Source organism: Dermacentor silvarum, chromosome 4, assembly GCF_013339745.2.
Source record: "Dermacentor silvarum isolate Dsil-2018 chromosome 4, BIME_Dsil_1.4, whole genome shotgun sequence".
NCBI classification, from domain to species: Eukaryota; Metazoa; Arthropoda; class Arachnida; order Ixodida; family Ixodidae; genus Dermacentor; species Dermacentor silvarum.
In genome coordinates, this window is record NC_051157.2 from 134,608,105 (window position 1) to 134,623,707 (window position 15,603).

At 44.8% G+C, this 15,603-nt stretch overlaps 1 protein-coding gene across 1 annotated transcript in view; it reads right to left on the reverse strand.

The window, feature by feature from the left end:
- Nucleotides 1–2,423: 2,423 nt before the first annotated feature.
- LOC119450643 (MAM and LDL-receptor class A domain-containing protein 1-like) overlaps nucleotides 2,424–15,603 on the reverse strand; it is a 127,661-nt gene continuing 114,481 nt past the window's right edge. Inside the window, exons 38-45 of the mRNA XM_037714157.2 lie at nucleotides 14,523–14,637; nucleotides 13,854–13,922; nucleotides 9,464–9,655; nucleotides 8,278–8,408; nucleotides 7,679–7,831; nucleotides 5,991–6,102; nucleotides 5,094–5,149; nucleotides 2,424–2,526 (exon numbers count right to left, since the gene is read on the reverse strand). Coding sequence (XP_037570085.1) covers nucleotides 7,703–7,831; nucleotides 8,278–8,408; nucleotides 9,464–9,655; nucleotides 13,854–13,922; nucleotides 14,523–14,637 — 636 coding nt within the window. The 3' untranslated portion in view covers nucleotides 2,424–2,526; nucleotides 5,094–5,149; nucleotides 5,991–6,102; nucleotides 7,679–7,702. The remainder of the gene's footprint in view (nucleotides 2,527–5,093; nucleotides 5,150–5,990; nucleotides 6,103–7,678; nucleotides 7,832–8,277; nucleotides 8,409–9,463; nucleotides 9,656–13,853; nucleotides 13,923–14,522; nucleotides 14,638–15,603) is intronic.

Consider the following 15,603-nt stretch of genomic DNA (forward strand, 5'->3'; position numbering starts at 1 on the left):
CCTCTTGCCCCGGCGCAACTGGAAGCTAGCAGTGCTACTCCTGTGTACTTCCCTTTTCTTCTTCCGTCGTCGCATTTTGTGCTGTTTCAGCAGAATGTAAAAGTCCAGAAAGACAGAAGTCGCCTCAAACCAAAGGATGCCATTGTATTCCTTACCTAAATCAATGTAATTAATGCTTTCAGCGTGGTGTAAGCGCGTTCGCCACTTGCTGATTTGTCAAAGGCGAATTGGTATAACGATGACTGGTAAGAGAAGGTAATTCGTCACGCTGCTGAAATATGACACTGCGTCCATCCATGATTGCACGCATGTTCTCAACTGGCCGCCTAGCAGCAGCGCATTACGCTGCACCACGGACGAACGAGAAGCTTTCTTTCTCCATGTACTCCATCCATGCGCTGCGCTCACGACCGGTCGTGGCGGCGCTTCGGCTATAGTGTACTAGAATACGGTTTAGTGGGGCAAGCGGCTGGGGCGGCGCATGCTTTGCAGTGAGTCGTCCGACGTGGGAAAATACTGTGGCGGCATGGCGATAGCAGTCCTCTTCATCTTTCTGGGGTTTTACATGCCAAAACCAGTTCTGATTATGAGGCACGCCGCAGTGGAGGGCTCCGGATTAATTTTGACCCCCTGGTGTTCTTTAACGTGCACTATACAACGCAAGCACACAGGCGTTTTTGCATTTCGCCTCCATCGAAATGCGGCCGCCGCGGCCGGAATACGATACCGCGATCTCGTACTCAGAAGCGCAACGCCTTAGCTGATTGAGTCACCGCGGCGGGTGGCGATAGAAATCGATTGGGCCGCATCAAAGTCGCGCCGTTGGAAACTGCTGGCAATACGGCTCGGCAGGGTCATTCGTACTACTTTGCGCGCTCGTATTTGCGTTCAGCCCGCTCAAGTGGTGTTCATAATTGCATATGACATGTATTTATGCCTTAAGAATAAATTACTTTCATTCTCTTCTTTATTTTATTTTTTAATGCCACTCGGTGGTCTTTTTCGGTCTCGGGCCGGGTTCGGGCCGGTTTCGAGTCGGGCTCGGGCCAGGCTCGGGCCTAAGGTAAAGGGGTGGCGGGCCGGGCCGGGCGGGTAACGTAGATTATTTCCGGGCCCGGGCCGGGCCCGGGTCTCGCCATAAAACTTTGGGTCGGGCTCGGGCGGGCAGCCCGATGTAAAATCGGGCCCGGGCCGGGCCCGAGCTGAAAAAATTGGCCCGTGCAGTGCTCTACCCGTGACCCAAGCTGGCCCGACGATTGGTTTTGAAACCGGTTCTCTCCTCACAGCAGCGCGACACTCTTATCACCAGATCATGAATTATCCAGGAACTCAAGTATGTCGAAAGAGTTGCAGACAGGTCGGCAGAGAGACAGTCCCCGCAAAGTGTACGAAGTACCCAATAATGCCAATAGCGTTAAAAATTCCGGCTGAACTCATCTTGGGATGTATTAATGTTGACGTTGATGCGGTTAGCACTGAAGCAACTTGGAAATTGTGGACTGTCGATTGTGATATAGCCGCAATATATTCATGCGCTAGCATTTTCATGCGTTAGCGTTCTTAGGGTATTTCACGAACTTTTCGGGAGCTAGCTATGTGTGTACGTATGTCTGTATGTACACCCGTGAGCAAAAGTATACGTACCAGGGATTGCGCGATAAAGCCGATTTTTCCAACTACCTGCAACTGGAACTTGAAATTGAGGACTGCAGTCCAAACTTGACATTGCGAACTTTCTAGTGTACTCGTAAATTTCAGTTTATATCTGTTAATCGCGAAGAAATTTAGTTTTTTCGGCGACCCTGTGGTCCGTATACTTTTGCTCACGGTTGTACGTCTGTATGTACGTATGTATGTATGTGTGTATGTATGTGTGTACGTACGTATGCTTGCATGCATGCTTGTATGTATGTATGCATGCTTGTACGTATGCATGCATGCTTGTATGGATGTATGTACGTACCTTGTTAACTGGGTAGTTCATGGACGAATGGGTAGGGCAGCGGGCTGCTGTACTCAGGGAACAGGGTTCGAGACTAAACATCGGACCAACTTGGGGCACTGAGTAAGTGGTGATGTGTACATATCTGCCGCTCTTGAAAGAACATATTTCACGCCGACATGGGTCACTGTAATACGGGACTGGGTAGCTACCACTGTTCAATGAAACTCCTTGACGCCGACTTGGAGCACGGGGTATGTGCCAGTTCCTGTCTGACGGAAATCGCTCAGTGCAATCACAAATGGCGAAAGCGTGTACTTGAATTTCCTTTGTGTAATTTCGCCTATGCAACGTTGTCCTCTTGGGCGCACATATAGTTTGAATACGGTGCGTATCTAACATACACGCTACACAAACAAACTGAGCGGTACGCAGGAACTCGACAAGCCTCGGAGAAAGCAACTGAGGCAAACGTCGCCAAGCCCTGAAAAAACTTATTATCTTTATTCATTTTCCTTGAACGCCAACCACGTCGCTGTTCATGCGGTTTCGATGATGGGGTGATTAGCCTCACATGGAAGTTTCTGAAAATGAGAGAGTAGTTAGTGAGATATATCCCACGCTTACCACAAAAATGCGAGTGCACTAGCACTATGAAATTGATTTACACTAGTTGTCCAGTGGACCCTTTCTACATTATAGTTTTTTTTCTATGGTACAACATTATTGTCGTCGCAAATATTTTATGACGTCGCAAAATAATTTTATGAAATTAAACGTTTTCGGCAATTTAAGTGAAGTACAACAAAGTCCTTTGAAATGCTTCGACAAATATTACCGAATAAATTATTGAACGAAGGGTGCAGTAGCATGTCGCCAACCGTTTTAAAAAGAGAAAAACATTTTTTGTGATGCTTGGTACGCCTTCACTGTTCCATAAAAGGCGCTTATTCTTTATGAGGAATATGTTGATATTTGAAAGTGTGAGACAGTAATAAAGGCAGAAATTGCCGTGTTACTCATATTTTTATAGCGTTGAATTCGTTTAGTGAGCAATAAAAGAATAATAAAATTGAACTGGGGAGTTTTGGCTGGCAAACCCACGATTTTATTATCAGGCACGCCGTAGTGAGGGATCCCGGGTTAATTTTGACCACCTGGGGTTCCTTAATGGGCACCCAATGCACGGTACATGGGCGTTTCTGCATTTCACCCCCCATCGAAATGCGGCCGTCGTGGCTGGAATTCAAATGAGTTTCATAAGCTTCGTGTGACTTGAGAATGACGTTGGAAATCTTCACGAGTTATTACGAAGGTTAGGGCGATTTATATTTTATTGATAAATAGATACACCAACTGAAAATGTACAAAATGAATGCAATAACTCGTGTGCATAAGCTCTTTATGCAGTAAAATGACGTAAGTGCATATAGTGGTTGTGACTTAAAACAATGACGTAGGCATAACCGCCGTTTTTTTTTAGTAAGCTAAAGTGAGAAATGGTATTCCAAGCACAATTCTTGATCAGTTAACTTTTACGTATACCAATTGATGTGGTCGTTCAGTGACTGATCCAGCAAGTAACGCCGTACTTCTCGATAACTTTATTTATCCCGCATACTTTATTCAGTTTGACGATAGGATGCCCGTGGTTCCTGCCTGGTGTCGCGTTGGACACTACGTTAAGAAATTTAGAATTTATGCCCGAAGCGAGTTTATCGTGAGTACAGTTCCTCATTTATTATGAGATGTTGCCTATCGATTAGCGGCCTTTTATTTTTCACGAGCAAATGACACAGTGAACGAAAACGTCAATCGGAAAGTGCAACCTATTACGAAGCCAGTTTAAGGTCTGCAGGCAACCATAAACGTATTAAACACGTAAACTTAATAGTGTTGCCTTCACTTTGCATGTACCCTATGTATTGAGTTTCCATGGTTGATATACGCTATGTTAACGTGTGTTATTTGGCAAGTTTAACGTCCGTAATCTTTACGTACGCGATGAACTAGCGCTGTCAAGCATGGCAGTACCTATGGCTCCCACATCAGAGCAAGTACCGTATATACTCATGTAAAGGCCGCACTTTCTTGTCCCAATGTCGACGAGGTGCAGCCGTTACATGGAACTGAACAATTCGGTTAGGTCCCGTCTAAGGGCCACTACTAGATGGCTCGAGATACTTTATGCCGCTACTACCACTACTAGATGTGGTAGATGCCACTATTGGATGGCTCTCGCCATCTAGTAGTGGCAGGCGGACGCACTTATTCGCTGATTCGCCACGCGGTATCGGTGCACCGAATGCCATTGCTTCTCCGCTCGAAATTTTTTCCCCAAAAGTTTGGGCTGTCGAGTTTGGGGTGCAGCCCTCACACGAGTCTGTACGGTAGTTCTGATGGCTGAGCTCTCACTATCGTTGATCGCCAGTAACTGTACACATGAGCTATCGCTGCCTCTAAACTCACCTGCAGCGCTAGTTACGAGCGCAGAGCGCATCAAATTTCTAAGATGGTTTGGCGGTTAGGGCATCCATAGATGTGGCGAGCCGCCGTCGGCATACAAACGACAAGACGATTGCTAATGGGTGGTGGTTGCTTGGCTATATTTAGCACAACGCACCAGACTCCGCAATGCAAGTATTTTAACTAGGGAGCCTACGTGCAAGAGAGTCTTACATGTTGGCTCCCTAATTTGAATGTCTTTACGTTAGCGTTGCGTTCCACTATGTTTACCCAAAAGTCTTCAACGGACGTATTCCATAGCATACCGCAAAGGACTTGCGTTTAGTGCTGCTTTGACGTACTTAAAGCACCGAACGATATTCCAAAACTTTGTAATATTTATCAGTGTCACGGCCGCTTCGATCGAAACGTGGTGTCAGTCGGAGAACCGATGTCCCGGCGGTTACCCGAGGGCCTCCAGCGACATTTATCGCTAAAGCACTGTAGGTAAGATGTTTCTAGCTTCTTGTCAATATTAGTTTTTTTCATGTAATATAATGCTTTATATGTAGAATTGTTAATAAGTTTATTTCATTTCGTCGTTTTAAAATTGAAACTAACCACATAATTTTGCAAAGTCAGTGTCATCAGCACACCCTCCCTGACCTTGCTGAAAAGTAATACCTCTTCTACAGCACTAACTTACGTGTGTCTTCAGCTGGCGCTTTGAAAGACGGATTGTTGATGTACATTGGTGTGTTCCTAAAGTGAAGAAAAACGTTATCCACAATCATCGTGTAAAAGTCGCAACAGCAAAAAAAAAATAATAAATGCATGCATTTTTACTTTGTGTTCACAGAACTAACAACAACATAGATTAGCCGATACTGTAACAGCTAATCGTCAGGGGCTATTATTCTATCTTGCTTAGCACGCTGAAATCGAAACTCGTTAAGGTTACAATGAGCACCATGTAATAGCGGGTGTGTTCTCAGTCAGTGCGTTCACTTGAAAATATAAAAAAGAAAGCTGTGTTTAAAGCACGTGGAAGACGGGTCGGTTTCCTTACAAACTGTTAACAATAAGAGATGTTCAGAACAGATGCGTTATACATTTGAACAAACAACAAAAAGTAGTATTTGAGCAGTTGCGCCTGCAAACAGACAGTATGCATTATTGCGAAATTGACTATTAGATCTCTAAAAAAAAGAAATAGAATGTACAAGGCTGGTTCACTTTATGGTATATAGTAACATCAACAATATTGTATAACGAAAATTTTCATGAATCAGTATACTTTAAACATTTTCTGTCTTCACAGCAGAAGTTACAACATATTAAGTAATAAGTTTTAATAACTGCGTGAACATTTCAATCTGGTTACTTCGCGTATTGTGAAGTGCCTCGCAAGAAACTGCGCTAGCAAGTACGCTTGCAAGAAAAAAAAAGGTGCGCATTTACATCTAGCGCACGGTCACTAGGTAATTACATCACAGCTTCCTGGCACACAACGCATACATGTATATGTTGTAGGAATACCGAAACCTCGGTTTAGTTATTTGGATTAGGAAAGCATGCATTGTAAACCAGGTGCAAAGCTCACAATCTTTGTACTCGTCGTCTCCTCAAAACTGCAACCACGACCACTGCTCCTATTAGTAGGAAGGCCAGCAAGACAAGAATGCCAGTCACGATAGGGCCATTTGAGCCAACATCTGCAAGAAAAGTTGCGAATTAGACAGAAATAATGAGTGACTTTTTCATTGGCATCATTTTTCATCCCCAGTGTTGTTTTGAGAATAATAAAAAGGTAAAATAATAACGAAGAGTCACTGGTAGCCGTGTGTGTCGATATAAAGTACACTTGAGAGATATGAAGCATTGCATACAAAGAGGGAGCATACTAAGGTCCCTTTGTCCAGTTATTTAATATTGTCATTAGTGATATCGGTAGAACAGATAGTTCGTAGATTATGATTTTTTTTTGGAATCATGCTGTCACAGAGTCAATTTAAACCTACAGAGTGAATCAAAACCTACAACGTAGACCTTGCATGTGGGGACAGCATCTTCTTTGTATTAGGTTAACAGTGCTGGAGCAAGTCTTATTCTCTTATTTTTTTAATCGGTTCAGTGAGCGACGGAAATAGTTTTCGATGTGCGATACGTTTTTCTGAAGGCATTTGAATGGAGTTCTCATTGACGCCCAAGCTGTCGCATATTGTCTGCGCGATTGAAATACCCGTTCCCACAATACCAGGCTTGTCAGGGCGTAAGTTTATGGTAACAGTCTGTTTGCCTACCATGTATTCTTCTGCTTCTTATAACGTCACTATATTTAGTGTCGTAACGTTCTAGCGTTTTGAGGCATTCAAAAGTGCTCTCACTTAGGGTTCTAAAACGCAGCGAAACCCCACAAGGCCAGTCTTTTCGTGCTAAGTGCAAAAAAAAAGAAAAATGAGAAGGGTGCATTATAAAATGGGCTGCAAAAAAAATTCATGTGGTATACTTTATTTTCTATATATGTCCAGCTTTTAGATGAAATGAATTCAATAGCTTATATTGCTTCCACATGGAGAACTTTACCTGAGTTGAAAGCTCCGCAGCGCCACGGCACGAAGGCAGCGGCAATGTGTTCACCTCACCGTAGTTGGCACACATTTACAATTTGTTGATAACCGCCGGCACACTAGTTGCAGGTGCACAGCAACTTTACAACAATACTATTTTGAAATATTTACGGGGAAATTTCTATACAGCTAACAGTAACTTTAATTAAGAAAACCGTAAAACACGAACTCGCAAGTTGTAAATATTTCGTAACAGACAGAGATGCACAAGCAGGCGCACCCCCCCCCCCCCCCCCATACACACATATCGAAGATACCGCTCAAAGGAGTAACAAAAGGACAGAAAATACATGTACCTTCAAATTTTGGCATAAATGGATATGCTAAAAGGTGACACTGTTGCCCCTCAATCATCGTTTCTAGCATAGATACGCAAGTGCTGCATGTTAACACGATTAATTTTCATTTGGTTACATGTGGCATCACTCAAATTGCTATGCGCATGAGACAGAACAAAAGAGAAGAAAACAGACGAAGCGCTGACTTTATAAATTTTACCGCGTACAACGCAAGATATAAAGGTTCAGCAAGGTGGGCGTTTGGTCCGTTTTCTTCTCATTCGCCCTGTACCACGCGCTGCTGCCGTGTTTAACTTCAACATGTATCAACCGGATCAAGTTGGCGCTATTTTACGTTTCAAACTATAACACAGGGTCGTTACCTTGGAGCTTCTGTGGCTGATCCTCTAGCAGAGACCTTTTGTTGATCTCGCATCGACGGCCCTCGTAGTCATAGGGACAAAGGCACAAGGGGTATGGCTCCCGAACGGTCCATGAACAGAGACCACCGTTGAGGCACAGGAAGAGCGGGCATTCTGATAGGTTATAACATACATTATGATACGTTATAATACAAATAATGCAATAATACATATATATGTTAAGCAAGCTCTTAAAATGGAAATATCATTTCTTTAAATATACTGGTTGTTTTAAGCAAATCTAATCGCCACTACAGGAGCTGTGCATTGCTATCATTTATCTACTTCAGGGTACACATGTACCCGCCATGGGTACATGTGGGACTAATAGCTATTCACGCAATTTCGGCTTCACAGCGGTGCCCCCAAAATAGTTTCGTTGCTTTTATACCAAGATAGGGCCGGTAGGGTACCCCAATGTCATCACACTGAGTAGCATTGGAGTGTTATAGAGCTGAAAATTTTTCCATGCCAACCTCTATGAAACTCCTCAGCTATGAAGACCATGCCAGCTTTGAATCTTTTTAGTCAAATAATTGAAGCATTGACGTGCTACCCACCACGACACAAGTATTCGTCGGCGCCTCCGAAGCAGTCTTCCTTTCCATCACAGAGAGCATACGTGGAAGACAATCAGCGGGAGAGCGGCTCGCACACAAAAATTCATCATCTTTGCACACATTGGCGCTTCCTGCAAACCAAATAAAAAGAAAAAACGAAGGCAACCTTCACACTTCCGATGATGCACCGAATGAGAATTTTCTTCTAAAAGGTGAGAAAAGAAAACTCATCAATGTAATAAATGCTGATCAGCAGTCAAATTATAATGGTGATTCAAGAGGAGAAGGAAGAGGAGGATCTTGTTGGCTGAAAGCTGATCGAGCCTTGCAACACATGTTGGCAACTGCTAAGCCCCGGCCCCTCCTTTCAGGAAAGTTCATAACCATACAGCAGTGCAGCAATGCCATAAACCTAATGGCAATGCGGTACGTGTTCCCACTTCTATCACGTGTTCCTGAAATGCCTTTTCAATGCTAAGATTCTTCTGAAAATAACATCATTGTAATTTTTATTGCAATTATGTTGTTGTTCTTATTCGATTATAACGATGAAAAACGGAAAAGAAGCAATCGCAGGTGCAAATGTTTGACACTCGCAGAAGTGGCACAACGCTTGCTATCAAAGCGGAGGACACAGAAAGAGCGATGAGAGAGAAGACCGGAAAGAGAAAGTATCAGAGATTTCGTGCCAAAATATTACTTTTCACTCACACATAAGCACATAGCTTATATTATATTTTGAGCGATAGGAAACACAGCGACAAAGTGTGGATGCGATGAGACACTTCATATAACAGTAAGGAAGATTTTTGTGTTGAAACTTATAGCAACCATTTTAAGAATTAAGAATGTCATCATCCGTTGAAGCGCCTCCATCTTATAAGTTTACCTAGTTATAAAATAAATACCTTCACGCTTCTAGTGCCACTCTCATGCATCACAATTTCTTTATTTCCTGTATATTTTCGCAGTTTTTTTTTACTCTTCTATCTAACGCCTTTAGGCTCTCGGCAGTTCAAAGTCTGATAATTCAAAGTATGTCTGTCCTTATCAAGGATCAACAGTGTTTTATGGAGGGTGAGAAGGAGTGTCATAATTGTACCAGCTTGCCTCATCTAGCTTAGGGACATGTAATCGATAAACAGTGTGTCAGGTAGAGCGGATGTTCATGGGGGTCGATACGTACCGCACTTTTCATCGAGTCCGTTGGGACAGTCACGAACGCCGTCACACACCAACACACTCGGTATGCAGGTGGCGCCGTCTCGACAGTTGAACTGACCAAGTGCACACTGAAGCCACGGCACCGGCGATGAAACAGCACCTGTTCTACTTGTAATAGGCGCCGCTGTTATTTCCTTGGTGGCAAGAGGTAGCCCTTATGAAGAAAAAAAACTAGTCGTCAGCGAAAACTTCTTCAAGACTCCAGAAACAATAGGACCTGGTTGGCGTAATACAACAAGAAATTGCGTAGCGACAACAGCTTCACCAGCTACCAAACAAAATATCACCAGCCCTTCCCCTGTCGAGAAATTGGGGGTAAGCGATGCTTGTCGTGTGTGTGTATCTGACCTTCGTCAGGGTAACGTTCGGAAGCCATCGCCTCGGGATTCTCTGATGGTCGCTGACGGCGGGCTTCGACTTCGGAAGCCCTCGCCTGGGTATCGTCGGCTCTTCGCTGACGGCGAGGCTCGGCTAGGGAAGCCCTCACGCTAGAATTGGCACGTCGACGACGAGCCCTTTCCCGAGCGAGTTCACGCCGGCGTTCATCAAACGCAGCTTGTTCCTTTGCAGTGCGCACCACGCGTGGCCTTCCCACCTGTTCGCCGAAACTGAGCTGAGGCGAGGTAAGCCCGGAGGAGCGCACTCCAACCCGCTTTCCTTCTAAGTACCTAGGGCCTCGCGACACACCAAATCAACCTGATTGGTCCCGCGCGTGCCACGTGATCACACGTGCAGTATATCCAAATGCGGGGGTGCGCCGCACGTGATTTCTGTCTTTTTTTCTCTATTTATTTCTGTCTTCCTTACTTTCTCTCTTTCTTTCTTGTCCCTGGTATGTGCCATTGAGCTTGGACCCTTTCTGCACTATCGCCATGATCGGTCCATTTTTCAGCGTGACACCACCACCACAACCGCCGACACTTGTGAACCTATAAAGCTTCGCTTAAAAACATAAGTACGTTGATCATAAGTATACAAGACGGCAAGCAAAAGAAAAAAAATGTTATACTTTAGTGATTTCTAAAAACTAAGTGGCAAACACAACGGTTGTGCCGATTCACAAGGTGCCACTCGCAGTCAGACTTTTAGCTGTCGATAATGAATACAAGGCACACCCTATGCAAAACTTAGCGCTTTGAGCACAACAAACTTAGCGCACAACAAAACAGCGAAAGAACAGGATTAGCTGTGTGGACATTCCCAGAGCTAAATACCAACTTTGGGTGTCGTACGCAGTGGAATACATAAGGCCCAGAGGAGCATCAAAAAATTTACAAAAAATAAAGACAATAAAAAAAATCACAGTTTCGCCCGAAATGCGAAGCATTGATCGGGATAGCAAATATTTAGACAGCTATACGTGAGCTTGCTAGTTTTATCATCTTTATAAACTGCTGTAAACATTCGTTTGCTAAGTTAACAAGCACAGTGTCACGCGTGCACAGGCAAACATTAACATATTTAAATCGACACCGCGGACACTCGCTGTCCGAACACTGACGTGATGAAGAGCGGTAGCAGTGGCGAGCGAATTCCCCTTCGAGCTGAACCCCACTTCAATGCGAACTAGGCGCGCGACAACACAGCTCGCACGAAGCCATCATCTATCTAGGATCGCCTAGCCTTCCATCCCATCGCAGATTGCCTCCAAGGCATGACACGGGTAGCCGCGCTCAGTCGACGCAGCCGGAGTTGAAGAGGAGATGCGCCCTAACGTTCCCTCTTTCACCAACTCCTATCGCGCGCAGATCTTCGCGCTACTCCAGCCCCCCCTCCCTTGCACACGTGAGAAGACCGCGCATCCTCCCTGGCGCGCGGGATGAGACGCCGCCGCGTCAAGCCACCATACTTCTGGGTTCACCGTCGCAAGATTTCACTCGCACCTACAGCATACAGCGCGCGGCCGCGAAGTTATCGCACTTGGACTTTATACGGAAATTGCCCGCGACACAGTCGCCGCCGGCGGAAAATTATATGGCGTGCCCATATACTTCCTATCGCAGAAGCTGCAGAAAAATAAAGTATCAAAAAAAAAATGTCACAGTTTCGCCCTAAGGGCGAAGCAATGAATGCGATAGCAACACAGCAATGCCATACGAAGTAAGGTGAGCGGCTTTGGTAGCAATATGAATTGTAGTAAACATGAGCTGATTAAGTAAGCAGGTGTGCTGCGGCGTAAGTAGACCGACATGAAGAGAGACTCGATCACCACGAGAAGGCGCCTGTGAAACGGTGGTGTTAATGAGAAGCGCTTCCCGTGGGCAGCGCGTGCGAAGGGACACACCTGTAGCGCTGCACTGCCGATCCGGGCAGCATTGCATGTGTAGCGTGCGTTGGAAAATGTGGCCCGACTATTACTAACTGAATGAACTACGAACTGAATGAGCGCGCACAAACAAACATGAATAGATCACACTGAATGACTGCAGACAACGACTATCAAAACGCTGGCAGCAAGCAGCGGGTGAAGGTACGTGCGGTCTATCGCTTCAACGGAAACTGAGCGGCGAATGCACGGCGCATAAAGGTCAGAGCCGTGTGGAGATACGCGACGGTGCGAGCGAGCGACGAGCGCGGTTGCTGGCAGAGTAGAAGTGCGCCCCCTCCCCCCCCCCCCCCCAGCTCCCTCTGGCGCTGGCTTCCCGCTTCCTTGCTTGCGCATGGGAGATTGAGTGCGTTCGCTCGCCGTGACAGCGCGCGTCCCCGCACGCTTCCGCGCGGGCATGCGGCGCGCGGCGAAGATTTTATCTATAGGGAACCTGACGGCGACGGCGACGGCGACGCCGACGGCAGAAATCCGGTTGAAGTGTCCATATAATTGCTATCGCAATAAAATTGCAGAAAGCCTGGCCGTCAGCATGTGCATATTTACAAATACACTTTTTTATCAATGCAGAGAGCTTCAAAACAGCGCGCAACGGGATCTTGCGCGCTAAGTTTACGTGTTTAAAATTTGGCGGATTTCAAGTGAAAGCCATATCTAGAAAAATATATTGATAAGTGACTGCAAATACTTCTCGGAATGCTCTCCGGGATTATCATCGAAAAAGTGGTCTTTTTTACGTTTCTTACTGTTGTGTTTTTTCACGTCTGAAACCTGCAAACTGGCCAAGCGCTTGATGCCCAATTTATTTTGGACTTGAACAATGATCTTCAAACTTGAAAATTTAATTCTGGGGTTTTACGTGCCAGAACCACGTAGTGTTTATGAGGCACACCGTAATGGGGGACTCCGGAAATTTCGACTGCCTGGGGATCCTTAACATGCCCCCAATGCATAGGACACGGGCGTTTTTGCATTTCGCCCCCATCGAAATGCGGCCACCGCGGCTAGAGTTTGACCCCCCGACGTTGTGCTTAGCAGCGCTACGCCCTGCATAGCCGCTATAAGCTACCACGGCGGGTAGATTTTCAAACTTATTGGCTTATTAGGCTTTCGCCACAACATTGAATGCATTACTGAAAAATTTTATTGCACCGCTGAGTGTCTGTTGCTATATGTCACTAATTGTACTTTGGCTACAGCTGAACATATATGCAGCTGGGCACGCACAAAACGAATGCCTTGTTTTTGTCTTTTGACCCTGTCTTCTGTCGATGTGTTTCTGTCTTGTTTATTTTAAGAATACCAACACATTTGGTCTTGCTGGCTCAAGTACGGATCGAAATTGAAGAATGAGTTCTTGTGTTTTGTTGAGGCCGAGATGAACATTGCAGTTGGAGCAAATGAACACTGCGTGTTCTTTCCACTAAGAGTAATTGCACATTCGCCACGTGTCTTTTACAAGTGGCCAGTGCCCTTGTTCTGATCCTGATGCCCACAGTTGGAAGTCAATTCGTGAGACCCGTCTTTACCAATAGGAAGGTTTTCATTGGTGGTGATTAGCTTGCAGCTTTGCTTTGGAGCCGTGTCTCTGTCTTGTTGGGCAGCGCGCTGATTTAATAAAAATGACCTCTGAAATACCTAATGGAGTCCTCACGCTCGCTCTAAGGTATATCTTTTCCACTAACGCATCTGACATTTCTCAATGTCGAATGCGTTTGTCCACTTCATATTTTCTATTGCTCATAGCCACACGTTCTGAATGACCGCACTTTTCGTCTTGCTCGTCTTCGCAAGTTGTGCCAATTATTGAATATGTCGTGTCTTGAAATGTTGTGTCTTGAAAGCTGTCATCATTTTGGAATAGTTAAGGTGGTCTCGAACTACTTGCGGATGCATCTGGGAAACGTAGCTGCAACTCCAATGTATTTCGCAGCACATAGGAAGGAGCAATATCTCGAAAGTTGTGCTAGTCACACGTTTCTTAAATCACAAGCAAGTCAAAAAGGAGCTTAAAACATTTCATTACCTGTCACTGAAGACGCCATACTTTCTGTGATGTACGAGTGAGTAGAGACATCTTGTGTTGTAGAAACTCCTGGAACAGTCGACATCGGAATAGTTTACATACCTTCCACAGACCATAACAAAAGATATTGAATTATTGTCATACAAAGGTGCTTTTTTAGAAACATGGGCATGTACTTTCTTCTTTCCCCACTTTCAGCACGCGATATTGTTTTGTATCAACGTCATTAGCTTGCTTCGTATCCTTAATAAATTTCAAGTTCTATATCAAGAAATTAAGAATTTTTTGTACTGCAGATAATTAGTCAAAGTTTTAAAATATCATCTGCTCTTGCTTGTTAGACTTACTCTCTTTACAGAACTTTCCTAATACTCCATATACTATCTATTCGATATAATATAAATATATATCACTCCTCGACGAAGAAATTTGTGCTGCTATTTTTTCCGACGTATTCTTAGGGAAAACAAACGTCTGGTTATCGTTTTTAGTCTCCTCTATTATGCTTTAGCATGTTTATTCAGTAACGTTAACAAAACGGAAAAATAAAGGTTAAAGAATATGGAAGAATTAGAATAGGGAGTGACAGCTCATTATCTTCCAATAAATAAACTTACAAACATGGCGGACTCCCAAACTTCCGCTCACTCAGTTTCGACAATCGCTTACCAGGCTGCGGGGAAACAGTCGTAACCATCGATGAGTCGCATTTTCCCGGATGGACGTCAATATCGTCGATGCCCAGATCACTCGAAGAACTTCCGGTGCTGCCAGTAATGACAATCTGCATTGTGATAAAGAAAAAAATTTCGCTGCAGAAATAGTCCAATAGTTTCCTGGACTATGACTTCACCAATTATGTTTATAAATATTCTATTCTGAAGCATTTTCCCCCGAGCCAACGCAATTTTGGGGTGTATCTCGTTGTTTTCATGAGCGATCCCGAAGGTAGTGCAACCTAAACATGTGCAATTGGGGCCACTAGGTGGCGCCACTGTAGGTATGTGCACTGGGTATGTACTCATGGGTATGCGTCCCTGCCACCACTGGATATGCACTACTGTGATGCACTTATGGGTATGTGCTTCTGAGGTGTGCTTCTGAGGCCACGGGGTATGAGCAACTGGGTATCTTCCGTTCTTGAACGAGCCTCTTTGAGACCAACTTGTGAGTGTGCCACTGGCTATGTGCCTTTTGGTATGTGCCAGTGGGTATGTGACCCTCTTTAATGGGCCTCTTTGATGCCAACTAGAGTATGTGCCACTACTGTGTATCTGCCGCTCTACAGTGAATCTCTTTGACGCCAACTTGGGTCGGTGGCAGACTTGTACGTAATGAATTACAAGTTAATAATTACTTGACACCAATCATATTTTTTGCTTGTGTTGTAGTTTAACGATTACATTTTTCATTCAGTAATGCCCACTGTTCAATTACTTTTAGCAGTGTTCAATTACTTTATTGGCGATACAAGGTACAACAAGTGGCGCAGCTTTGCGCATTTCATTTTGGCGGGAACTGCAGTTAAACAGCCACGGTTGTGCCCCCCTGCAGATGTGCTTTTTCAGACAGACAAACGCCGCACTCAGTATGTGTTTCTCACCTTAAAGGCATGTCGCTTGGCCTGTTTTGTCCGCACTGCATTCGGCATCTCGCGGCGGTTTCGTGTTTCTAGGCTGGTACGGACACCGCCACACCAAAACGTTTAAGTTCACTAAGTTTAGGCTTAGCTTTTTCCATTGTCACTGGA